Genomic DNA, 27,924 nt, shown 5'->3' with positions numbered 1-27,924 from the left:
CTAGGCCCTGTCTACAAACGGGCCAGGGGGCTGGGATGCTCGTGAGCTTGGGCCTGGAGGCAAAGGCCTCAAGCGCCGCATATAGCGTGTGGTGTGGTGTGAGGCGGCAGCCTGGGGCTGCGAGTCTGGCTGGACGCGGGGTTTCCCTAGGAAAGTGGGCATGGATGTTGGAACACGGGCAGTGGGTGCACCCCGTGCTAGCTCTAGGGCTAACACACCTGCTCTGGGTGGCCTTGGCCACCATGCAAGATGGCGGCACTCCAGCCTCGACCCAGCTTAGGCGTGATCTAGGTCTCCATAGAAACCGGGACACGCAGAATTCTCGTCTATTTTCTCACGAGACTTCAGCCCGCCCGCTCTTTGTTGCTGAGGCAACGGAACAGAGAGAGAAGTTTGGCCCTTTTGACCCGCCGTCTTCAGCGCTGGGCTCTACGGGTGAGTGAGGGAAACTGCGGCTGGTCGCTGCTACCATGGCAACGCGAGTCGCCGCGGGCTCCCGGCACCGTGCGCAGGCGAGAGAGGGGCCGAGGGGAGGGGGCGGGGCGCAGGGTGTGGCGCCCGAGGCACGGGGCGGTGATGAGGCGGGTGCCGGAGCCGGAGCCGGAGCCGGGCGCAGAACCCTGGAGTCCTGGCTCCTATTGCGCGGAGCAGAGCCGCCCCCCGAGCTCCCTGGAGCCAGCCCGACCCCAAAGGTGAGATCGGGGAACCTGCCGCCTCCGGCCCCTGCGAGCTGCTGCTGGGCCCCGCGAGCGGGCGCCCTGGCGATGCAGGGCGGCTTCGCTCCAGGCCCGCGCCGCGACCCGGCCGCACGGTCCAGCCCTTGGGATGGGCCCTTGCGCTGGCCCCTAATGCGCTTAGCCGCGGGGCAGAACTAGGCGGCTTATCTCCGACGCGGGGGAGGTGGTGACTGGCTCCTTTGCAGCGTGAACATTCATACGGTGGAGAAAGGTACGGTGGACAGCCCCGCGGGGGCTCCCAGCACAGGGCTGGAGTCTGCTGGAGGTGACTGAGGTCCCTGCTTGGCTTTGCATTGCTACTCATGCGCTGGGCAAGCCCCTGTCAGCCCTCCGTGCCTCAGTTTCCCCACATAGGTAAAATGGAGTTAGTAGTATTACTCTACTTCGCAGGGGGGATACTTGCTCTTAATTTGTTAATGAATTTGTTGCACGTTGCAATAGCTTGGGAGGAAGGTGTTATAAACATAGTGTCCTGTGATTTTATTTCTAGGAGCTAGAAAAAAATGTCTGAGAGGCAGACTGGAAATGTTCTGTCCAGAGCATTACAGATTTTACAACTGCTTTGTATTAATGAGGCAAATAAGTTAGCAAAGTCTACCAAAGGGTTAGTCTCATGAACTTAATGCAAAATTATGGTAATGATTAGTCTTCCCTCTACACCCTTTTGTTCATACAGAGTAATTTTTTTGTTAAGACCATAACTTTTTTGTTTTGTGTACTCTCTGTGCAATGTGATAGAGTTTAGGTCGTGCTTAGAACTTTGCAACTTTATAAATGTTGAATTTCTTTCTTTTTGTGCATGTCAAGTCCCTGCCATGATTTTATTTTTATTTCTTAATTGGATTACGGTGTTAAGCAGTATACAGACGTATAACAAAGACAGCCAGTAATCTGAAGACCTTACCATCTAAAGCCTCGTCTATTCACAAAACTTTTGCCAGTATGTCTATATTGGTGAGAAGAATAAGTTATACTGGCAAAAGCACGCTTTTGCTTCTATAGCTGAGTCATAAAAAAAATCACACCTGTAACAGGCATAACTAAGCCAGCAAAACTTTTAAATATAGACCTGGCCTAAGTGGAGAGCTTTTACAGCTGAATATGGTGGTCTGTGTGTAACTTTTTTGTTGTTTTAATGATTATTATCCAACAAAATAAAAACAGTTTTATTTACTTTACTATGCTGATTGAGGATTACAGTACAATAGAGACAGAGAAGTCTCACTAGATAATCCAGTTCACTCCTGTGCAAGGACAAGGTGCTAGCTAACTGCACTTGAGGGAGAGATCCTTAGCTGGTGTAAGTCAGCCTAACTCTAGTGAAAGTCAGTGGAGCTATGCCGATTTACATCACGTGATGGAGAAGAATAGAACATATTGAATGAGTAGTGCACTGTTTTTATTTGTTTTGTTTCTTAATTTCTCAAGCAGTTTTTGTCCAAGTATAATAAAGCACCATACGTAATTTGGGACTGCTTAGCTCTCAGAGTTCCTTCCTATCCTGTCTCTGATATCCTAGTTCTACTAACCCATGCTCTTTTCATGTGTACCAGCTAGTTTACAAAGTACTTCTATCCTATGTTGGGGTCCATAACTCATGAATATGCAATTTGTAATAAGATGTTAACATGAAATATTGGGTTAGAAGTTTAATGGTAAACCCAGGATGGGCAGGGATGGTGTCCCTAACCTCTGTTTGCCAGAAGCTGGCAATAAGGGAATGGATCACTTAATGATGACCTGTTCTGTTCATTCCCCCTGGGGCACTGGCATTGGCAACTGTCAGAAGACAGGATATTGGGCTAGATGGACCTTTGGTCTGATCCAGTATAGCTGTTCTTCAATATGAGACTATGACTAAGAATTAACTTATAGTTGAATATTATTACTTTGGTTGTACTTACCTAGTAAATGTAAAATTACCCAGAATAAAATATATAGTAGTAAAGCAGTATTTCTGATTATTAGGAATAGAAAGTTGAACTTAATAATGAATTAGTGAAGTCTATTAAGTATATAATCAAAATTTGTGTGATAATATTCCAATATTTAAAGCAGAAATAGAGAAATTCCTTTTTGGAAAAATTTTTGAGTAAACAATGAATATTGAACTCCAGAATTAAAACTTTAAGAAAGCTGCACCAACATATCACAGAATGCGAAAGGACTATTATAACTATATATAACTTTATGAGAAGAAAAAACAACACAGTTACTAAAAAGACTTTAAATTGATTCTGTTGATGAGTCAATGACTTGAGAAAGGACTGAAAGATAGACTTTTGCCAGACCACAACGCCCTCTCCTGGGCAAACACAAATAGGGCAGCTCTTCCTGAACTGTCATTGAAAAGACAGATTTCCAGCAATGTGATCAGCACGTTGTTCCCCCGAAATTTGCAACTATTCAGCGGGAAGGTGAACTATCAGATCTGACCATTTTTGGATAGGAATCCCCTGCATCCATATATTTCAATGGGAAACAATACCTATAAAATAATTGGACCTATGCCAGCCAAGGGTAGCTGTAACTGTACCAGCAAGGGTACCATCTGCCTACCAAAGATCAATGCTCCTACTATAAAGAATCTGCCTGGTCCCATGAACTGTTGTCACTTCTAGCTGAAGTGAGTCACCTTAGGGTAAGTCTAACATTTCATCTCCTGAGAGAGAGGTACTCTTTTTAATTGAGTCTTTCATGGATAACATCCTTGAGGAATATTCGGTCCCAGGCATACATTTCTACCAGAAACCAACCTTAGGAAGGAGGTTGCCTTCCTAAAGAAATAGACATCACAAAAATCCATCTTGCTCAAGAGCTATCAGTCTCCACACTGAATGGTGAGATAAAACAATCCTGCTTCAGTATAGAGACTGGGGTAATCACTGTTTTCCCATCAGCAAACCCATAGGTGAACTCTGAAGAAAGACCAGAAGTTCCTTGGGGAAAGAACTATGTTGCTTTCCTATATAATCAACCAATCGGATCAAATTCCGGTGTTGCATAATTCCAGGTTTAAAACTTCCATTGGAATATTGCCAAACTATTCTGTTCCAATAACTGAAAGACAGATTGTGAATGAATCCAAAGAACAAGAAGCTTACTGCGGTCAGCATAATAGAAACCTAAATTCCTTTCCATGCTAACAACCAAAAACTAGGTTCTTAGAATTGTGAGAGATAAGCTTTGCTATAGCACCTAAAGCACTGTTTTAACTAGCACTGTATTAATGCACAGATACGGTTGTATTCTTATTCTTTTAAGGCTGATTTAATTATTGCCCATGCTTATTAAAAATATGTTGGCTACTCTTTAAAGATGTTAACAAGGTGAAATTACAAGCATTTGGTTATATGCTTTAAACTCAGCCTTTGCTGTGTTGTTGTACCTTTTGGCGTTAGCGTTACTAGTCTGCTGCCTCTTATTCCAGTTTGAACTGCTTTAAAGGCTTAACTACTTAAACCCCTACTCTGACTGCCTTTATGTCTATTTCCCTTTCATGCCTATTTTGCCAAACTAACAGGCACTGCTCTTGCCTGTGTCTGTGTGAGTGAGCAAGTGACAGGTAATTTCTGTTTCACCCTCCAGCTTCAAAATCTGCTGTTCATGCTGCTGTGTGTGCAGAGAGAGAGAGAGAATAACTTTTCATACTCTCCATTTCATTTAAACTGTAGTGTAGTCTGGACAAACTGTAGTTTGTCTATACTTATCCTGTTAAAAAATGGCCCTGTCAGAATTCATTCTAAAATTATGAAAACCTACTAATTGCTGTCTTCGTTTTAGTTTGAGAGAAACCTCAGACTGTGAATGAAATTTCTTTGTCTAACTGAAGCTCTGAGAGCAAGTTGAATTTTGATATTCCTTTTGTGTCTTAAATTTCCAGCATTCACTCTAGACTTAAACATTTTCACAAAACATCCTCTTCCTCTAGATAAATTAACTGGGACTGCATTGTTGCATCCAACATTGCCTCTTAAAGACACCTTACTTCACCATTCTTGACTTAAGTCTTAACTTTACACTGCTGCATTTCATGGTAACTATACCTTTCATGCCTTTCATCATCTCCTAATTAACTCAGCTTAATCCTTATGCTATTGTAACTATTCTGTTTTGCTATTTAAATGTTTTGTGAAAATTGTAACTAATTATGCATGTGCGTACACTAAATATTAATCTTGTGCTTACAGTGGTCATATCATTTGAAGTTATTCTTTTGACTCTCCCAGTCAGTTTTAAAAGCATTTTCCTGAGAGTATTCAAAAGAAGTTACTACTTGGCTTTACTAAAGCTTGTTTAGTTTAAAATGCTAAAATTGTATTGCCTTGTTTTATTCAATTCCTAATTCAGTTTAAAGATTGTGATATAGCTCAAGTATGTTAGTTCATAGAAACCTGGTGGTGTGAAGTGGATTTGTCTGCATTTATTTTGTGATTCAGTTGCCTCACTCAAATCTGTATGTACCCATAAAGTATTGTTTCTTTAATATGATTTTGAGTTATATTAAGGATTTGTAGTGCTGCCTTTTTCAGTCATGCTGTACTCTTTTAGTTGATTTTTCAAAGTGGTATTGTATCCTAAATGACTAATGGAATGACACAGATGTTTAATTGTGGTTATTTGTTCAACTTATACTTGCTTTGTGGTATTGATGCTTTGATTTTTTTATGTAGTTCTAGAATGTATACTCTATTTTAATATGGTTTCTTTTGTGTAGTTAACATATTGTATCACTCATTTATTTACTTTTTATGTAATCCTTACCTGCTCATTATTTTTGAATAGTAGTAATTTCTTTTATTTTTACTTCCATTACTAATTTTAATAAAAACTTTTCATTTATTTTAAAGTTGTTTCTTTGGTTGGTTGGCATTTTTTAATGCATGAGAAAAGAGTTCTTGGTGGTAGAATGTGGGACAAATTAATAGCTATCAATAACTCTATTTTTGGCTTTTGTATTCCCTGAACTACTCAGATGAGAAACAATTAGTTAATAATTCCATCCAATTGTGTCTCTCGATTATCAATTTTGATAGTTTGGTAATCAATTTTAAAATTACCTCATGCTCAACTCTTTGAAAGACATGTTTTTACCCCCACACCTAAATCCTGTTTAAGCTGGAAATGGAGGCATTTTTAAATACATATTTTAAATGGGAACCAGTTATTTAGAGTTTGATTCTACAACTGCTTTGGATTTAGGACTCTCACTGGCTCCAGTCAAGTGTCTGATGCATCAGGTTCTTCTTGTTTTGAATACTCTGCTCTATGGGAAGCTATGAAAGGTCTCTTCTAGGACATTGTGCGCCCCAGTTTGTTGCTGTGTTGGCTTTAACCTGTGAGAATTGTTTCAGTACCTTCTTTGAATGAACTAGTGGTGCCTATGCTGGTAACATGTTAAGGGAATAAATATATTGCCACTGCCACAGGCAGGATTGCCCTCCCCGGTATGTATTGTTATAATAAATGAAACCTCTCCACTGCTGTTTTTATAGCTATTGAGAGAGAGAACAACAGATAAAAACTGGAATGGAAGCAGTAGGAGAGATGTTATCTGGTACCAGCACTGTAGGTATACATGCAAAATTGGTCTAATGGCCAAAGAATAGGGACTAGAAGTTAGGAGATCATGGGTTCTTTCCTACCTCTGCCAATGACGTTCTTTAAGACACTGGATGAGTCAGCTTACTTCTCAGTGCCTCAGATCCCCATTTTACAGGTGGGAATGAAAATATCTCCCTACTTCACGGGTTGAAAGGCTAAATCCATTCACAATGGAAACCCCATTGGGAGCCTCTCTTGTAAGGTGCTATAGAAATACAGTAGCTAGGTGGTGGTATTGTCCACCACTTTACCTATATGCCACAGGTATCAACAGTATATTGTTGTGTGTCAATAAAAATCTTATGAAAATAAGGATATTTTCCCCTCTTGTAGCATTGCTGTAACACAAAGCCAAAATGAGTGACAAGAAAGACACTAATGACTTAAGAGAGGCTGGTGATTCAACAGAAAGTGCAGAATATGAGGATGATTTTGAAAAGGATCTTGAGTGGTTTATTAATGAAGAAAAAGAAGATGACGACGACCCTGGGGAAACAGAGGTATTTGATTAGGAAAATGCTAATTATTTTACAATAGACTTGCAGATTTTTAACAACTTGAACCCCACATACGATCAATGCAAAGTTTGATTTGAAATATGTATGTAATTGTAAACATGCTGATAGTTAACTAGGAAAAGGGTATTCAGGATTCTAGTTGAAAGAGATGCGGTGTACATGGCTTTTCCAGTTACTCAGAGCATTCTGGTCTTTAAAATAGAAAAGCCAATATTCCCTATAGGGACAAAGAGAATGTGCTTGGATCAAAAGTACTTCTTCCATTTCCTAGCTGGTGGTCTTGAAGCATTTGTGCAACTCCCATTATGAATTTTTTATGTTGCCTCATACCACTTTGCTACTCAAACTTTGGTTCATTCCAAATTACATGAAGATGAGAATATGGAGGGATGCAGTGAGAGAGGAATTAGTGCCAAAATGGAAGCTGATTATGAAATTCATTATTTGATAGCCTGCCTGAGATAGGCTATGTTTGGTACTGCCCTCCTACCACTCTTGTTATTATTCTCTCCTTCCTGGCCTCTGTTGAGTGGAGGGACTGAAAGACCCTCCCCAATGGGATGCTAACAACAGAAATGAGCGCCATATCCTCCAGTTCAAGTGTAAAACCACATGGGATAGAACTCCCAAGTCCTACTCTTGCTCGGCCTTTTGGAGACCACAACTTTCACATCATCACCTCTGGAGGCATGCAATCAGTTCTAATAGAAGGCTGAGCTCATAAGAGTAGGGCCTTTTTCCTGTAGCTTGCATCTCATCTGTGTGGTATATTTTATCTATGTGACTGTTTTCTGTGTACTGCACCTTTGAATCTCTAAGGATGGCTATTTTGTATTCAGTTCAATGCAGACTGTAATAGGTGGGGGAGACTGTGCTCTCTCATAGCGACTTTACTTTTGTTCTTTCTTTTTTTTGTTTAAGTTAACAGATCAGACTGAGAGCAAATGTTTGCTTTTTGTGTATGGAAAACGGGTTTGCGTTGCCCTCCTCTTGGCCCTTTGTAGCATAGCTACATAGCATATACTATGTTTTAGGTCTGTAATCGAGTGACTCAATTGATTCAATCTCCCTGGTCACTCGATTACAGGCCTAAAAGTGGCAATACTACAACAAAAAAAACTTCAAAAACAGACTCCACCGAGAGACTGCTGAATTGGAATTAATTTGCAAACTGGACACCATTAAGTTAGGCTTGAATAAAGACTGGGCGTGGATGGGTCATTACACTAAGTAAAACTATTTCCCCATGCTTATTTTTTCCCCCTACTGTTACTCACACCTTCTTGTCAACTGTTGGAAATGGGCCATCCTGATTATCACTACAAAAGGTGGGGGTTTTTTTTGTTTTTTTTCCCCTCCTGCTGATAATAGCTCACCTTAACTGATCACTCTCATTATAGTGCATGCATCCTATGAAGTGGGCTTTAGCCCACAAAAGCTTATACTCAAATAAATTTGTTAGTGTCTAAGGTACCACAAGTACTCCTCGTTCTTTTTGCTGATACAGACTAACATGGCTACCACTCTGAAACCTGGCACAAACTGGTCTCTGGCGCAATTTGCTACTTTTCTGTTCCTGAACTTGCTTAAGCAATCTGAGCATGCTCAGTAACATCTGCTGAAGCCTCTGCCCTTACTCTGCTCTCACTTGGAATCATGATGTGTGCTGTCTTCTGTTCATACGGACTAAAAAGGTGCAGAGGGGGCACACTGGAGAGGAGGAATAGGCTGAATTTGTGCAGGAGAGAAAACTGTATACACAGGGGGGTAAAACAGACAGAATATGGGGCAGAGAGTCAAAATCAGGGATGGGGTAGAAGTGGGGTTAAGAAAGGAGTAGAGGCACTGCCAAACAGTGGCAAAGGGGAAAAACACCAAAATAGCAAGGGGCAGAGAGGATGAAAGTTACCCCAAATGGGGTGAGCAATCTGTTGTGTTTGCAGAATTAGGATATAGTTGGCAGATGGGCTTCTCCACCCATATCCCCAGCAGGACAGCACATCTCATCTGCTTCTCAGGGCCAGCCAGAAAGGATAAGGAGTGGGGTGGGGGTGGCAGGGGCTCCTGGGAAGGGATAGTAGAGAGGTCCCTTGCGACCTGAAGCTCCTGACCATGACACAGAAGTTCCAAAAATACCTAAAGTAACATTTACAGTAACTGGTTTTCAAATATCAGTAATGTGACATTTTTCCCCTTTTTTTAATTATTAATTATTGCATGAACATGGCAAAAATCTGTTTTGTTTGTGCTACAGAGTAACAGGTATGTCTACACTGCCCATGTTACAGTGCGGCTGCGGCAGAGCTGTGACATGGGCAGTGTAGTCACACTTTATCGCAAGCTGAGAGCTCTGCAAGCGATAAAAAAAAAAAAACTACCCCAAACGAGGGGTGGTAGCTTTATAGCCGGGAGCACAGCTGTCTATACTGGTGCTTTTCCGCGCTAAAACTTTTGTCTCTGAGGGGTGTGTTTTTTCCACAACCCTGAATGACTAAAGTTTTGGCGCTGAAAGTAGCAGTGTAGATACAGCCTAAATATAAGAATCTTGAATAGAAGTGTTTGATCAGCTCTGCTAGAAGTAGAATGCTTGAGACCTGCTTCCAGCTGAATGGTCCACTATTGGCGCAATACTGCACAATAATAGAGGTCTTTAAAACTCCCTGGACTCACATTTACATGATACCCGTTGTAGTAGGTCCTGTCAGAACTAGGCATTTTCTGAAGTCCTTAAATACATATTTACATAATCCATACTTTAAGCAGTCCTGGAATACTTATTTACACAATCGAGTGTGATCTCTCAAAAAAGCAATTGCAATCAATTGTCTACTCTCCCACAGTTCTGAGAGAGGTTTGCCTCTTTTTAAATAGAAAAGTGTAAGTTTTCCCAAGGACAAAAATGTAGTCCTCAGTGGAGTTTGTAGCCTGCTCAGCACAAAGTTTAGAGGGAATGTTGGCCACAGTCTCGTCGCTGACAGGATCTCACCCCACCCCCCCACTCCCCTTCCCGTTTGGAAAAGCAGCAAAGGAGTTTGTTATGCAGAACAGCAGGAACTTATGAAGATGTTTGAATTTTACTTAAGATCACGTAAGAGATGAATAAGGCATTCAGAGTACCTTTTCATTAGACTCTACCAGGACTTATGGAGGTGAGCTTCTGTATGGTACCAGTAGTGTTAGAGGGGATAGTTATCTACGTAGCACTTTGTCTTCAAAGTGGGGTATAGACATTAACTATATGGTGTTGGTTTATTTCTATATAGCTGTGTTTTCCCTCTGACCCCCTTTCTACTCATATTGGTTCTGATGTGTACCATGCAACAGAGAAGCAAGCCATCAGTCAGCCAGCCCTTTCCCAATCATCTTCCTCCTCCCTTCTGTCCTACCTCCACTTCCTTTCCTCTTTTCTCCTGTTTTGTCAAACTGCAATCCTGTTGATTTAAAAATGTCTTAAAACTCATGCATCTTGTTTTTAATTAAAAACTTAAGCCACATTTTTCTATAAGTGGTACATATACAGAGAAATATGATTCCAGAGGTCCCTCATTTGTGTAAATAAGATCACAACCCTAGAAGTCATGTGCTCTGTGCAGAAACAGAGAAACAATTGAATGTTATTATCTGGGATTATTTCTCCATTCAATTGAACATGTCACACATAATATGTATGCAAGGTTTGATTGTTATGCCATTAACATTCAGACATTCAGAATTATGGTTACCACACCAGCCTTAAAGATACCAATAAAATAAGGTATATGTCCTATATTTTTAAAAAATTCTTCACTTGTATTACAAAATGCCTTTTGATAAATTTCAACTGAAGTAATTAAAAAAAATCCAAGTTAATTAGTTCCCCAGTTTGTTTGTTTTTGCTTTTTACATTTCTCTTAGTTTGAAACATAAGGATGATTAGTCTGGTTCACTTTTGTTTGTACTATCATCCACGTCCAGTGAACTTTAGCTTCTAGATTTTGGGCACCACCACATTACTGCAATGTTTGGGTTGCAGCCACTGCAGGGGATTTTTTCTCCTGTAAACTACTTAAATTAGAAGAAGAAACTTCAGCTTTAGTCAGTCTTTTTTATTTTCTTCTCTTGATGAGGTAGTTGTACCAGCCTCATCTTCATATCCTGATGAGTTTAAATCCTTTTGTGAATTGCTGAAGAGCATTGCTGACTCCGTTCAAATTCCATTAGAGGAATTACAGAGGACTCATGACAAATGGGTACTAGAAACTGTTACCGCCTTTCATAAAATACTAATTCACACTTTTATCTCCTACAGTCCATCTCCTTGTCCATTTTTAGGAACCCCTCTACTGAGAGGTTTCTTCTACAAGACATAGAATTTCTCTGTTACAGTTGGGGATAGTAGAAACAGTATCCCCTCAACACAGAGGAGGAGAGGCTTTTATTCCAGATACGTCCTTATTTCACAGGAGGATGAAGACCCGTTTTAGATCTCAGACAGCTAACCACTTCAGTTTGTCATTTAAGAATCAGAATGATCAGCTTAGTCTCAATAATTCCATTGCTAGTTCAAGGAGATTGTTCTCGAACTCAAAGATGCTTATTTTCACCTAGATGAAAGCACACAAGAGGATCCTAAGATTTATCATCAATCCAGATTGCTACCAACACAGAGTGCTTCCGTTTGGCCAATCAACAGCACCAGAGTATTCATGAAGATGTTAGTAGTAATATCTGTGTCAAAAAGGGATAAGTCTAGTCGTATCTAGATGACTGGCTAGTCGAAGGGAGATCTTATTGAAAAGCTCAAGAGTCAGTGCCCAGTCCTCTTCATCTCTTCCAAAATATGGGGTTCAGAATAAGAACAATGCAAAGTACAGAGTTTGTAGGAGTGAGATTGGACTCTAGGGTAGTCAAAGCTCATTGGCCTTGTGAGAGGTTTCAGACCATGTCCATCGAATAAATTGACTGCAGACAAGTCATTGAATAACCGTAGGATATTGTAGCTGTCTGCAAGGTCACATTGCATTATGTACCTACATAACACCACATGACAAACTCCATCTTTGTTGTTTGTATCTTTGTTTGGATGGGAAGCCCATCTAGATGGGCCCCCAGTGCAAAGAACCTGGATTCCACAAGAATCTTGGTTTACATCAACATACTTGAACTCAGAGCAGTTTACAATGTATGCAATCAATTTCTGCCAATTATTCCAAATCAGTCCATTTAAATTATGTTAGACAACACAGCAGCAGTATATTACATAAGCAAACAGGGAGAAGGATATTCTTCCCTCCTGTGAAAAGAAGTAATAAGACTCATGCCATCAGATCACTCTGTCAGCAGTTCACTTACTGGGTGTACAAAACACTAGCAGGTAATCTCAGCAGGCATTTTTTCAGGGATCATGAGTGACTGCTTTTTGACTAGGCGGTACAAGCCGTCTTTAGCTGTGAGGTCAGCCAGCAGTAAATCTGTTTGTAATGGACACAAACAAGAAATGTCAGAAGTTCTGTGCAAGAAAAGGACAGAGTCCAGGTTCTCGGATGGATTGCCTTTCAATTTCAGTGGTGAGAAACCCTAATAAACACATTCCTGCCAATTCCTTGTCTTCCAAGGGTACTGAGAACAATCAAAGCAAAAGTTATTTTGGTAGCTTTGAGATGGCCATGATTATCTTGGCTTTCAGAGCTGCTTCATTTTTCCATCCGTCCTGTGATTTGTCTGCCTCTAACATCCTACAGCCAGTATGTCCTTTGGCCTGTGCTGCTTCCAGCAGCTCCTGTTAGCCTGGAGCAGCAAACCGCGGCCACGGGGAGCCGCGATAGGCCGAACCTGCGGACGTGGCAGGTAAACGGCCCGGCCCGCCAGAGGCTTTCCCTGCACAAGCAGGGGAACAAGTTTGGGAACCGCTGCTCTAGACAAAGGAACAGTTGGCCTTCCTGATCCATCCACCCTTCACCTGGCAGTTTGGTATTTAGATAGATGTCTGAGTTACAGAGATCACGTTCGTCTGAAGTCCAAGTAATCCTAATCAGTAGTAGGAAATGTTCTACAAGAAAATCTTATGATGCACAGTGGAAGAGATTTGTATCTGACTGATGTCAACTCTTACCCTTTTAATCTAGTATATCAGAGATTTTTGGATTACATTAGATTGTTAAAAACCTGGGATATTTCACTCAGTTCTCTTAGGGTGCATCTAGTGGCCATTAGTGCATTCCATCCATCTATAGACAATTCTACTGTATTTTTTTTTCACCTTAACACGTCTAGATGACTGAAAGGCTAGGGAGAGTATTTCCTCCAGTGTTTAAACATATGCTTATGTGGGACCTCAACCTAGTTTTGTCAGTCTTAATGAGACCACACTTCCTTGCTTTATCGGCGGTTTGGGAGTCACCTGTAGTGGAATACACATAGGGACAAGCACTCAAGAAACAAAAGTTACTTATCTTACAGTAAATGTCATTCTTTGAGGCGTGTTGTCCCTATGTGTATTCCAGTACCCACCCTCCTTTCTGTCTGCTTCAGATAACTTTTAAACTATGTGGATTCATGGTAGAGAAGGAACTAGAATGTTGGTTGATCCTGCACTGCCCTATATATCACTGGTACTGGGCACTAGGATAGGTAGGGCACATACATGGGTCAGACAGGCACTGCTAGTAAGATTTGTCTGATGTCAGAGACATGGAGCACGTGCATTAACAGTAGAATATAGATTCATAGATATTAAGGTCAGAAGGGACCATTATGATCCTCTAGTCTGACCTCCTGTACAATGCAGGCCACAGAATCTCATCCACCCACTCCTGCGATAAACCTCTCACCTATGTCTGAGCTACTGAAGTCCTCAAATCGTGGATTAAAGACTTCAAGGAGCAGAGAATCCTCCAGCAGGTGACCCGTGCCCCATGCTAAAGAGGAAGGCGAAAAACCTCCAGGGCCTCTTCCAATCTGCCCTGGAGGAAAATTCCTTCCCGCCCCCAAATATGGCAATCAGCTGAACCCTGAGCATATGGGCAAGATTCACCAGCCAGATACCCAGGAAAGAATTCTCTGTAGTAATTCAGATCCTATCCCATCACAGGCCATTGGGCCTATTTACTATGAATATTTAAAGATCAATTAATTGCCAAAATCATGTTATCCCATCATACCTTCTTCTCCATAAACTTACCGAGTTTAATCTTAAAGCCAGATATGTCTTTTGTCCCCACTGCTTCCCTTGGAAGGCTATTTCAAAACTTCACTCCTCTGATGGTTAGAAACCTTTGTCTAATTTCAAGTCTAAACTTCCCGATGACCAGTTTATATCCATTTGTTCTTGTGTCCACATTGGTACTGAGCTTAAATAATTCCTCTCCCTCTCTGGTATTTATCCCTCTGATATATTTATAGAGCGCATTCATATCTCCCCTCAACCTTCTTTTAGTTAGGCTAAACAAGCCAAACTCCTTGAGTCTCCTTTCATAAGACAGGTTTTCCATTCCTCGGATCATCCTAGTAGCCCTTCTCTGTACCTGTTCCAGTTTGAATTCATCCTTCTTAAACATGGGAGACCAGAACTGCACACAATATTCCAGGTGACGTCTCACCAGTGCCTTGTATAACGGTACTAAAACCTCCTTATCTCTACTGGAAATACCTCACCTGATGCATCCCAAGACTGCATTAGCTTTTTTCACGGCCGAATCACATTGGCGGCTCATAGTCATCCTATGATTAACCAATACTCCAAGGTCCTTCTCCTCCTTCGTTACTTCTAATTGATGCGTCCCCAGCTTATAACTAAAATTCTTGTTATTAATCCCTAAATGCATAACCTTACACTTCTCACTATTAAATTTCATCCTATTACTATAGTTTACAAGGTCATCCAGATCCTCCTGTATGATATCCTGGTCTCTCTCTAAATTGGCAATACCTCCCAGCTTTGTATCATCCACAGACTTTATTAGCACACTCCCACTTTTTGTGCCAAGATCAGTAATAAAAGGAGTGGTCCCAAAACCCATCCCTGAGGAACCCTACTGGTAACCTCCCTCCAGCCTGACATAGGGACAATGCATCTCGAAGAATTCCAGGTACTGTGAGATATAGGAATCCAAAAAGGCTTAGAGAAATCTGCAGAAATGGGACATGTCAATAAACCTGGAGCTCAAAAAAGCATTTGTGTTCAAATCCTCAAATATTTCTCCTTACAACTAGGACTTTTCAGACAAAATGAGCTATTTTTAACAAATATACATGGGGGTCAAAAAATGAGAGCTGCTTGCAACTTTAAAAGCTGAGCCATGAACATGGTTTAAAAGTACTGATAAATCATTTTTCTTGATAACCATGAATGCATGTACAAAGTATTTTGTATTCCTTTATATTTAATCCTGTGCATTAGATCTTGACAGATACATCCAGTAAACGGAGTTTTATCTCTTTCCATTTTTATGCTCCATAGTGACAAAAATGAACTTTTGAACACTACTAACACCTATATTTTAATGACTCACTTCTGAGCGCTGTCCTGTTTAAGCATGGTTGAAAAATTGTGCCTTGGTCACATACTTCATATACCAAGTCTGAAGCTGATACTGGATTATTTTTATGGATTTTATGAGGGAGCAAAAATCAAGCGTCATGAAAACTGAGTTATAACCTTATTATGTGATCATGTACTAAAAGATCCTCTTCTGATGAATATTTGCAGAGGCTGGAAGGGGGCAGTGTGCTGTGAGAGAAGCAAAGCCCTGATTAGGGGGTGGGGCTTCTCTGATTGGCGGCTTGTTAAGGCAACAAAGGAGCCAGAGGCACAGGAGCCAGCCAACAGAGCCAAAAACAGTGGAGTCTGAGTGGGAGTTCAGTGAGAGGGGGCAAGCTCCTGTTACTAAGGGACTAAGAGTGAGTTCTTGTGTTCTTGGGTGTGTCTGTGTGCATGTGTGTGTTCTCCAAATTGCGGAGGCTGGTAGGGGATAGTGTGCTGTGAGAGACTCTGATTAGGGGGTGGGGCTTCCCTGATAGAGGGCCTCTAAAGACAGTGAATGGGTCAGCCAGTGGCACAGGAGCCAGCACAACCAGCTGAAAACAGGGGAGTTTATAAGGGAAGTTTGTGTAAGTGGGTGTGTGGTATTTGGTTTTTTCTGTTCCTTGACAGAACCTTGGGAGGGAAGGCTATGACAAATACAGAGGCAGCAGTGGTAGTGACCCAAGGAATGGAAGAGACAATGAAGATGACCGGATGCTATGGGAGTATCTTATTCTAGAGCAGGTACCCAAAAAGAGCTTTGTTTGTATGAAGTGCTGCCTAATAGAGCTGATGGAAGAGAAGATCTGAGGTTTGGAGATGCAAGTGGAAACTATGGTTGAATTTCAAGAGGGGTTTCGAGCAGATGATTGCGGGAAGGCACGAGGCTTAAAGGAAAAGTCAAGAGTCACAGATGCAAGATGAAGTGGTAGACTGGGTATGGAAAGTGGTTAGTGGAACCATGTGACTATGAGAACTAGGTAGAGGAGAAGGCTAGTGAGGGAGAAATAGAGCTCAGGAACAGGTTTGCTGAGTTGGAAAATGAAGAAGGGGCACAGCAGGCAGTAACAAGGTGGGAGGGCAAGGAAGAAAAGATTGGCTAGTTCTGTAAGAAGAGGGGAAGAGTCAGTGGAGATAGCCTGAGTTCAGCACCCCGGGAGGATACAGGAGGACTTGCAGAAGATTGCAAGGGAGAACAAAAGACAAGAGGACTTGCTGCCAGAAGGAATAGGAGGAGGGCCAAAGATTCACTCCAACACGAGGAAGAGGCAGGTCTATGTGACTGGTGACTCCCTACTAAGAAGAACCGACAGGCATGTTGCCAGAGCTGATCCAGAGAACAGAGGGGTGTGCTGTCCGCTGGGAGCAAAGATAATGGATGTGGACTTGAGGCTGAAAAGGATCCTAATAGGAGCAGGAACGAATCCACTGATTTGTCCTTCATGTGGGAACAGCTAATCTTGCTAGATTCTTTCTGGAATGCATTAAGGGAGACTATGCCAGGCTGGGGAAGACGCTTAAAGAAATAGAGGGTCAGGTGATCTTCAGTGGGATTCTTACTGTTCATAGAGGATGAGAATGAAGATGAGACAAGATTATGATGATCAACTGATGGCTCAGGAAGTGGTGGAAGGCTTTGGGATGTTTGACCACTGGGAGGCATTCATGAACAGAGGGCTGTTCTTATGGGATGGACTCCATCCGAGTAGGGAGAGAAATAGACTTCTGGGATGGAGGTTGGCACAACTGATTGAAAGAGCTTTAAACGAGGAACTTGAGGAAGACACTTATGTAATCTCCATGCCTGATTCTAATGACCAGGAGGAAAATCAAGGAAGAGAACACATCAGTGGAGAAAGGAACAGCAGTGGGTAGGATAATAGACATTAAGAGGAGAGAGAGTTGTTGTTAGTGCTGTGGCGTGTTGCTGTTCTCGGAGCTCCAGTGTCAGCTGCACTAGCAGACGGTGCAGCATGTTAATTCAGCAGACCTCAGTGTTGTTCATAAGAGAGACCACAGGCTCGGTTCAGTGGCAAAGGCCCTTGGACAGGCTTATTGTCATCAAAGCATGGCACCAGCGCCCCATAGGAGCTACAGGTACACTAACACATGTATGCCCATGACAAGGTACCCCCTCAGTCAGTACACCAGGATGCTGTCCCCTTGGTGATTACAAAGTTGCCACTCCTATGACTTCTCCTTTTATACATTAATACAAACATGTTACGTATTATACTCCAGACATTGTTAGTTGCCACCCTTATCCTTGTTCCTGCTAGTTTGAATAAAACATTCTTATCCATTGTCCTGTCCATCACATCTTTATCTTATGAGGGGTCAATGTGTTCTTGTACTATTTCTTTGGGATGCGTTTAGGTAGTTTTTTGAGAGATCTGTGTTTTTTATACCATTCTCTCCAGTCAGGAATGTGCTTACTTGGTGTTAGCTGATACCTAGTGTGTTGTTTTGCCAAGGCCAGGCCTACTCTGGTTCACAGCCTTTGGCTCACACTGCTAGTTATACCTACGGCTCCAGCAAGGCGTACAGTAGTGTCAGTACCAATGAAGCCAACAGTCAGGCAGGCAATACTGGCAGTAGAATGACTACCCAATTGGGTGAGGAATCTGGGCAAAGCCAAGCAGAAACAACTAAGATATTTGTATACCAGTGCAAGGAGCCTGGGTAACAAAATGGAGGAATTAGAACTACTGGTGAAGGAAGTGAAACCAGATATTATAGGGATAACAAACATAGTGGAATAGTAATCATGACTGGAGTCCAGGTATTGAAGGGTATGTGTTGTTCAGGAAAGACAGAAGTAAAGGTGGTGGAGTAGCATTGTATATTAATGATGAGGTAGACTGTAAAGAAATTAGAAATGATGGAATGGATAAAACAGTCTGTGTCAATATCACTTTCGGGAAGAAAACTACCAGAGGTTCCCCTGGGATAGTGCTTCGGGTATGCTATGGACCCCCGGGATCTGATTTAGATATGGATAGAGACCTCTTTAATGTTTTTAATTAAACAAAGACTACCGGCAATTGTGTTATTAGGGGAGACTTTAGCTTTCCAGATATAGATTTGGAGGACAAGTGCTACTAATAACAGTAGGGCCCAGAATTTTCTGCATGTGATAGCCGACGTGTTTCTTCACCAAATAGTTAGTGAACCGAAAAGAGGTGAGGCCATTTTAGATTTGCTGTTGGTGAGTAGTGAGGACCTCATAGAAGATCTGATTGTAGGAGGCAGCCTTGGTTCAAGTGATCATGAGCTAATTCAGTTTGAACAAAAATAGATCTGCAACTAGGGTCCTTGATTTCAGAAGGGCAAACCTTAAAAAATTAAGGGAATTAGTTAGGGAAGTGGACTGGACTGAAGAACTCAAGGAACTGAATGCGGAGGACACTTGGAATTATTTAAGTCAAAGTTGCAAAAACTGTCTGAAGCCTGTATCCCAAGTAAGGGGAAAAAATTTGTAGGGAAGGGTTACAGACCAAGCTGGATGAGCAAACATCTCAAACAGGTGGTTAAGAGAAAACAGAGAGCCTACAAGCAATGGAAGATGGGATGGATCAGCAAGGAAAGCTACCTCTTGAAGGTCAGAAAGTGCAGGGAAAAAGTGAGAACTACCAAAAGCCAAGCAGAGTTGTACCTTGCAAAGGAGATTAAAATTAATAGTAAAAGGTTCTATAGCCATATAAACAAAAAGAAAGAAAACAAATAGTGGGAACACTAAACACTGAGGATGGGGTGGAGATTAAAGATAATCTAGGCATAGCCCAACACCTAAACAAATACTTTACCCTTATTAAAAACTAAGGCAATGAGAAGATTAGATACAATGGCAGGGTGGCTAATGAGGATACGGAATTAGAAATTACCACACCCAAGGTGAAAGTCAAACTTGAACAATCTAATGGGACTAAATCGGGGGGGCATCCAAGAATATTAAAGGAACTGGCAAATGAAATTGCAAGGATTTTAATCTATCTATGAATTTAAGACTGGATAATTGCTGCCATAGTACCTATTTTTAAGAAAGGAAAAAAGTGACCTAGTAAACTACAGGCCTGTTAGTTTGACCTCAGTTGTATGAAAGGTCTTTGAACAAATGTTGAAAGAGAAAATAAAGGATATAGAGGTAAACAGTAACTGGGATAAAATACAACATGTTTTTACAAAAGGTAGATTGTGCCAGACCAACCTGATCTCCTTTGAGAAGATACCTGTTTTTTAGACAAAGGAAATGCAGTAGATCTGATCTATCTAGATTTCAGCAAGGCATTTGATACAGTTCCACATGGGAAAGTTAGTTAAATTGGAGAAGATGGGGATTAATATGAGAATTGAAAGGTGGATAAGGAACTGGCTAACAGGGAGACTACAATGGGGATCTTACTGAAAGGTGAACTGTCAGGCTGGAGCGGGGAGGTTACTAGTGGAGCTCCTCAAGGATTGGTCTTGGGACCTATCTTCTTTAACATTTTTATTAATGACCTTGACACTAAAAGTGGGAGTGTGCTAATAAAATTTGAGGAAGTCACAATGTTGGGAGGTATTGCCAATATTGAGGAGGACCAGAATATCATGCAAGAAGATCTGGATGACCTTGTAAACTGGAGTAATAAAAATGGGATGAAATTTAATAGTGCAGAATGCAAGGTCATATACTTAGGGACTAACAAGAATTTTTGCTATAATGGGGGGACTTATCAGTTGGAGGCAACAGAGGAGAAAGAGCTGGGTATATTGGTTGATCACAGGATGATATGAGCCGCCAATGTGGGGTGTGTGTGTGTGTGTGTGTGTGAAAAGCTAATGCAGTCCTAGGATGCATCAGGCAAGGTATTTCCAGGAAGTGTTAGTACCATTATACAATGCACTGGTGAGACTGCATTTGGCATACTGTGTGCAATTCTGGTCTCCCACATTTAAGAAAGATGATTTCAAACTGGAACAGGTTTAGAAAAGGGCTACTAGGCTGATCAGAAGAGTAACGTACCTTATGAGATGTTATAACGTACCTTGGCTTGTTTAGCCTAACCAAAAGAAGGCTGAGGGGAGATATGATTGCTCTGTATAAATACATCAGAGGGATAAATACAAGAGAGGGAGAGGAGTTATTTAAGTTAAGCACAAATATTGATACAAGAACAAATGTATATGAACTGGCCATCAATAAGTTTAGGCTTGAAATTAGACAGATTTCTAACCATCAGAGGAGTGACGTTCTGGAACAGCTTTCCAAGGGAAGTAGTGAGGGCAACAAACCTAACGTTTATCTAGACTGAACTTGATAAGTTTATGGAGGGGATGGTATGATGAGAATGCCTACAATGGCATGTAACCGATGTGTGACGGCTAGCAACAAATATCTCCAACCACCGGTTATGGGACACTACTGGGGGAGAGCTCTGAGTTACTACAGAGAATTATTTCCCAGGTATTTGGCTGTTGGGTCTTGCCCACATGCTCAGGGTCTAACTGATTGCCATATTTGGGGGCAGGAAAATTTTTTCTTCGGGGTCAGGTTGGCAGACACTCTGGGGGTTTTTCACCTTTCTCTGCAGGATAGGGTACGAGTCACTTGCAGGCTTCATGTACTGTAAATGGTGGATTCTCTGTAACTTGAAACCTTTATCATGAAGTGAGGACTTCAGTAACTCATCCAGAGGTTATTGGTATGTTACAGGAGTGGGTGTAGTCTGCAATGTTCAGGAGGTCAGACTAGACGATGATGATGGTCCCTTCTGGCCTTAAAGTCTGAGTAATATGCTCAAAGGGGCATATTCAGTTCTTTGCCATGGGAGCTTAAACTGTAAATTTCCTGATTTCTGTGGTTTTAGAGTCCCAACCTCAATGATATATTATGCATGTATAAACTACCCAGTGTTAGTTTTTAACTTATTAGAGAGGTTATTTCTTATACAATTTAAAAAGGAGGACTCACTTTCTTTTTAAAACCCTGATCAGAATGAAGAGGATGTAGAGGCAAATATTGACGAAGACAATGAGGAAAGAGAAGAATGTGTAGATCCGCTTCCTCAGCCTGATGCAGATCTAGAGGAGAGTCCACCAAATGAAGAAAAACCTGTATCCGTACCCGAAGTTAAACCATTGGATCATACATCTGATACTGACAGTGAAAGCTCCATCCAGGAGTCCAAGCTGGAAAACCAGCAGGAACTGGATGAGGAAGATGATGAAGAAATAAAGCGCTATATTTTGGAAAAGATCGAAGAAGCCAACAAGCTGCTGGAGAACCAAGAACCTCTGGATGAGAACAGAGAAAGGAAACTAAAATTCAAAGATAAATTGGTAGATCTGGAAGTTCCCCCTCTAGAAGATACGGAAGCTTATAAAAATGATCCTGAAAGTGAAGAGGCTGTTTCAAGTAGGCTGTCTCAGCTGCATATTTCTAATGAGGCAGGACTGGAAAGCATGTCTTTTTCACTTAATGGTGGCAAGGATGAAGAACACAAGGATGGCAAGATCCTAGTAGAGAAAGATGGGAAGTTTGAACTCTTGAGTTTACGTGATATTGAAAGCCATGGCTTTTTGCCCCCGATAAGTGTTTCTTTCACTGACATTGAAGCTCAACCTATTTCTCCTAAGTATTCCCATTCCATTATTTTTGACACTCCCAGTCTAAGAAAGGAAGAGCCTTTAGTGCAGCAAGGGGTAAATGCTTTCTTTCCCATTGGAGAAGAGTTTGTCTGTTTCCCTAAGCCTCCACCTAACCCTAAGTATCGCCCAAACTCAGCTATCAACATTGCAAGAAGTGGGGGAATGGGAAGAACTCCCCGCAGGGTGCAGTCTGCAAATGTTCCTTTGAGAAGCTCCAGCTACGGTCTTTCACCCAAACAAAAAGAGATGCAAAAACAGATGCAACAAAGGAAAGAGAAACTAAGGAAAGAGGTGAGAGTACAAAGGAAATAACCAGAACATAGTGATCACCAGACCTTCTGTGTTTCTTAAACTTAATGGGAAATATTGCTTCTCAAAAGCCATTCAGTTGATCATTTCTTCCATTTCCCCAACAATATAATAATACTTTGCACTTATAAACCAAATCCACAAAAAACCCTCTTTCATTAAAAACTAGTTAAGGCAACGCTCATGCATGGAAAGCAAGGAAACGTCCATTTAATATATCCATAAACATGCCTACCCCCATCACATTCACCATTTTCACTGACACTCTTCCTTTCTGTTCATAAGTCCCATACATCTCCATGTACAGTAACTGAGTACACACACATGCCCCACACGCCATCACATTTCAATCCAAAACCTTAACTCTGACCTCTGTGACATTGTTAGAATCTGTATGCTGAATTAGTATGTGAGATATGGTTTTCCCATGGGGACCTGTTTGGGAGTTAAAGGTTTGCATTGAAGTGTGATTGTAAGGAATGTGGTGTGTGTAGTGTGTTGATGGATATGTTGGCAGTATATGGAACTTATTTAAAGAGCGGCAGAGTCTGTTGGTGAATGTAGTGTGTGGGGGTGAAAGTATGCGAAAGAAGGCTACTGTAACTGGACATTTCCTTGCTTTTAAAGGTTTGTGTGGGTGAGTGTTGCCCTCAAGCAACCTCAAAGGTTTCCTTTGTGGGAATTACTTGCGTTTTTTATGTAGGGGTTCAATGGAAAACAACTCAAGTACTCAACTCTCAACGCTGTTCTGTAGGACAGCAATTTCAAACAAGACATAGGGCTTGTCTACGCTGGAAATGTTGCCATGCCATTGCTGCAGCAGCGCTTCACTGAAGGCACTCACTGCCTACACTGATGGGAGGTCTTCTCCTATCACCATAATTAATCCACCTCCCCAAGAGGCGGGAGCTAATTCTCCTGTCGACCTAGTGTTGTCTACGCTGGGGGTTAGGTCGGTTTAACTGCATCTTTCGGGGGAGGTAGATTTTTTTTTTTCACACCCCTGAGTGATGTAGTTCTACTGATCAAATTCCATTGTGTAGAACGGGCCTTAGACAGACCTATTTTAGAAGGCTAGGTCAGTGCCTTTATTTTATAATCATGTACTAAAGAGAAGAAACTGTACTAGGATTCCTCTTGGCTCTCAGAAAAATAATATGTAGTAGGAAAAGTAAGTTTCTGAAAGATTAAATGTGTAGCAGAGACCTCAAAAATGTGTAACAATTGTCAGTTTTTGAAGACAATTGCTAAAAGATTTCAGGGAAAAAGATATTTGGATTTCAAAGGAGTGGTATTTTGGTATTTTGAATTTGATGGGTGCATAGCTTTTGTGCCAAAGAGGAACAAAATTTCATGAGACAGAATTTCTGAATAGTGTGGTTTATTGGAATGCTTGGCAATGACCAAAATATCCTCAAACATTCACAGACCTCTCAAAGACTATTTTCTACTTTTTAAAAAAAGCAATCCACCATGTTAGCTTCAGAGAAGTGTTAAGCTATCAGTGTCTCCATGATTAAATGACATTCTCCTCAACCCCAATGCATGGTCACTCCAGAAACCTCTATTATAGGCTAATGCCTGCAGTCACAAATACTGTTAATTTTTAGTGTCTGTCTAGGCAGGAGAAAATTTGTAACGAATTTTGAAAACAGGTCAGTGAAACTTATTTTAAACCACTTAGAGCCGTAGGATAGATCTGGTTTAAAGTGTCCTCACCCACTTCTACTGAATCTCCAGTGATTTGAGACAAAGCATGGAAGGCTTCTGGAAATTGAGGTTGTAATAATAATGGTTAGAATGAAAGCCTCCAAATATAACCTTAATCATAGAAGTGCTCAAGGCCAGTTTTCTCCTCAAGATAGTATTGACTTGATGTGTCCGTTGATTATTCCCATTTCTCTCAGTATGTTTTAGGGCAAGTAATTCAGACTATTTGTGGTGTTTGCTCTGATGCTGAACCCCTTTGCATGTGTCAGACTAACACCTTTCTTGTAAGATATTACTCAATCCTTAATTTCACACAAGGAAGCAGCACAAAAAAAACAACAGGAAGAAGAAAAGAAGAGAGAGAATGACATGGTCTTTAGAGCTTGGTTGCAGAAGAAAAAAGAACAAGTGCAGGAAGAGAAGCGAATTCAGCGTGCAAAGGAACTAGAAGGCTCAAATAGTAGAGTAAGTTAAGACCTCTCCATCCCATACGTGTTAAGTGTGCTGTAGGTATTCAGAAAAATTGAAATTTACACCTATTTTGCTCAGCTCAGCATTATAAAAATGAACATAGCAAGGAATATTCCATGTTTGCCACACTGTTTTCTCTTAAAAGTGCTAGAACTGCTCATACATTGGAATTTTCCAGTTTTAACAGGATGAACTTGAATCATGCAACAAGCTGTGCTCATGTGACCTTTATGGTCCTAGGATCACTTATGAGAAATGTTACTATATTGCATTTTAATATGATGATGATTTAGCTTTGCCCTATGGTGAATCACAACCAGGAACTAATGTTTGTGAAGTGTCTCCATTAGCATTTATTTACAGTTGTGTTAGCAAGCAATTTACACGCGTTACAACACAGCCAAAAACTCTAGTCTTAGAACCAGGGCTTTGTGTCTCAGGTTCTAAAATGGGGGCAATAATACTTAGTAAGGTTATGAGGCTAAATTCAGCATTGTTTATAAAGTATGTTTCATAACCTGGGATGGAAGATGCTAGAGAAGTTCAAAGTAGTACTGTTATATTAATTTCAAAGACAAACAGCATATTTAATTGTGTGTGTATGTATGTGCGTGCGCTTTATATAGCAGGAGAACAGAGATCCAGAGGAAGCTTTCAGGTTATGGCTTAAAAAAAAGCACCAAGATCAAATGAAAGAAAAACAAATGGAAATCCTTAAACGCCAGGAAGAGTGCCTGTACTTCCTTCCAAGAACAGAGGAATGTGACAGAGCCTTTAAACAGTAAGTCTATGGCTCTTATTTTCTACGGAGCAAGGAAATCTGAATGTTGTGTCTTTCAGCAACTTAAATTATAAAATTTATTTTATAATGCAACTTTATTTGTTAAGCATCTGTTATGAAAGCTGCATTTCAAAATGTTTGAAAGGGAAACAACATATTTTGAATGAAGTGAATTATAGTGGCTGGGAAAGAAGTTAAGAGGAGGTTTTCAGCAAAGATTTGAGAACTAGCCTCCCCTTTGTTCCTATGGGTGTAAGAGCCTTCTTCTGTGTTGTTCTAACATCTGGTACAGCCTCACTCTTTCTGCCTCATTGATGCACACTCTTCTTCCAAATTTCTCCTTTAAAACCTCTCAATTTCTTTTTCCCTGTCATTATTTAATGCAAGTATTTTGGGGTGCTGTTTGTATGAAAAATCTACAAAATAAGGCTGTTTTATACTATAGCTTCTAGCTAAGGTTCACAACCCAGTGCTGAGTGACTTTCACCTAGTAAAGAAAGTCCAGCTAATGTTTAAAGCAATTAAAATATCTAGATCTGATGCTGGCTGAAAATCCCTTTACTATTTTAGCTTCTCTAAACCAGAAAGCAAGATGTTGTGAAAAACATAGCTTACTGTCTAATTTTTAACCTTCGTAAAGTATGTGGGGGACATTCTTCCTCAGAATTGAAGGCAGAACTGGCCTATCAGATGTGCCATCCTTTGATCACAGAAATGGAGTCCTTTACATTCTTCAGACGATGAAAACTATATCCCTTTTAAGCCCTGATGTTTTGGGAGGCCTGCAGTCTGAATATCCACAGATGCCTAGGGCCAGTCCTGACTAGAGTCTGGTGAACTCACTTTCAGTTCCTCTGACCCTCCTCCCAACTGTATTGTACTCCTCCAATTGAAGCTTTCAGCCAGTGCCCTCCCCAGCCCCCTCCCAACATCATCAATTCCTGCTGGTTCCCAGCCTGCTGATCAAGGTGCGACCCCATAGTAGGAAGTTGTATTGGGAACATAGGCTGTAGATCAGTAAAGGTTTCTGGAAACGGGACTGCATTTGCTTCAGGCAAAGGTCCCACTCTTCCTTCTCACTGCTGACACTCTTGTAGATCTGTCCCACTAGTTTCCCCGATATGCTTTGACCCTAGAAAACAATTAATTCCTGGATGTAGCCTGTTTGCTAAGTGATGCAGTGGCTTTAGTTAACTCTCCCCATTAAGAGAACAGTTGTCTGCTTTGAATACAGCCAGAAGTGATGGCCAGTGAGTGGTCAAAAGCTTTTTTTAATCACTATCAGTGCTTCCAAACTTGTTTTTCTCCACAGATGGCTAAAAAGAAAGAGACAGGAAAAGCGAGCAGAGGAACTGGCTGCCAAAGAGCGATCGAGGCAACTTAGGCTAGAAGCCAGAAGAGCAAAACAAATCCAGAATATCCTCTGCACCATTTCTGAACCTAAATCCTTCCGCTTCACAGACCATTACAGCTGAAGGTTTGATGTGTCTCGAATATTAGTGTCAGCTGACATACCTATTATGGCTAGAGCTGCAGTTCTTGACAGCCAGTGCCCTTTTATGGTATTTGAAAATCTTTAAATAATGGTTTAAAAATTTTCTCTTAACTGACAATACATTTACTACTTACCATTTATTTATTTATTTATTTATTTAGAATTTGAAATGACAAACCTGATTCTGTTGTGTGTATGACTCAGCAGTGCTCTCAATCCCACTGAGCCAAAGTGAGAATAAATATCCATATAGCTGTGGCAAGTTTGCTTTGCTTTAGTTGTTTGGTATGTTCATGCAGGGGACAGTGTACCCTATATTTATCTTCGAAGAGACCACAATGGACAAAGTGACATCTCACAGTAGAGTCACTATTTCATTCTTCCGTTTCTGGGCTAACTCATATAGCTCAGATTACATTCTGAGCTATATCTTCTTAATGAACCCTTCCAAATTGTACTTACTGACAAGAAGTAAAGGATGAGTCCTTTCCTTGCCACCCATCCTGGTAAAGGGCGGGGAGAACATTCTATGTCAGGGCTCGTTAATTTGAGAGTTTTGCAAGGGTGCTTTAATTTGTTCCATGGCTGGTTGTGCAAGAGGTTCAGACTACATTGATCAGTGTTCCTTCTCTTCTACCTTTAGAATCTATTAATCTAATTCCGGGGTGGCCAGCCTGAGAAGGGGCCAGAATTTACCAATGTACATTGCCAAAGAGCCACAGTAATATGTCAGCAGCCCCTCATCAGCTCCCACCCTGCTCCCAGGATCTCCTGCCTACTGGCAGCCCTGCTGATCAGCTGTTTTGTAGCATGCAGGAGGCTCGGGAGGGGAGGGGAGGGGAGAAGAGCGAGGGGATGAGAAGGGGTGGAGTGGGGGCAGGGCCTGTGGCAGAACCAGGGGTTGAGCAGTGAGCATTGGAAAGTTGGCAACTGTAGCTCCAGCCTGGGGGTTGGTGTCTATACAAGGAGCTGCATATTAACTTCTGAAGAGCAACATGTGGCTCCAGAGCTACAGGTTGGCCACCTGAATCTAATTGTTAAAGCAGACCAAGCTGGTACAACTTTGGCTCTAATTTCTGTGTCCCTGTCTTGATAATCTAAAAGTCATGCTGTTCATTCCACCATCAATGTAGGAATAGCTGTATTTGTTTTTTTTAAAGAGTAAATAT

The 27,924-nt window shown here is 41.3% G+C and overlaps 1 protein-coding gene across 4 annotated transcripts; it reads left to right on the top strand.

Moving 5' to 3' along the window:
• The first annotated feature begins 4 nt into the window (after window positions 1-4).
• Window positions 5-27,013, top strand: CCDC181 (coiled-coil domain containing 181). Of its 4 annotated transcripts, none has more exons than XM_073308057.1 (6): window positions 5-435; window positions 6,675-6,841; window positions 21,336-22,280; window positions 24,327-24,473; window positions 25,106-25,260; window positions 26,573-27,013. In XM_073308057.1, exons 2-6 carry the CDS (start codon window positions 6,698-6,700, stop codon window positions 26,733-26,735), a joined length of 1,554 nt encoding a protein of 517 aa, XP_073164158.1. In that variant the 5' UTR covers window positions 5-435; window positions 6,675-6,697; the 3' UTR covers window positions 26,736-27,013. The 4 variants fall into 4 exon arrangements, with proteins under 4 accessions (XP_073164158.1, XP_073164148.1, XP_073164175.1 ...); XM_073308047.1 differs by lacking the exon at window positions 5-435 and adding an exon at window positions 603-692; XM_073308074.1 differs by lacking the exon at window positions 5-435 and adding an exon at window positions 702-948.
• The last annotated feature ends 911 nt before the right edge of the window (window positions 27,014-27,924 follow it).

This window comes from Lepidochelys kempii, chromosome 1 (genome assembly GCF_965140265.1).
Source record: "Lepidochelys kempii isolate rLepKem1 chromosome 1, rLepKem1.hap2, whole genome shotgun sequence".
Taxonomy (NCBI): Eukaryota; Metazoa; Chordata; order Testudines; family Cheloniidae; genus Lepidochelys; species Lepidochelys kempii.
Note: the sequence above shows the minus strand (reverse complement) of the source record. Positions and strands in the feature narration are given on the sequence as shown.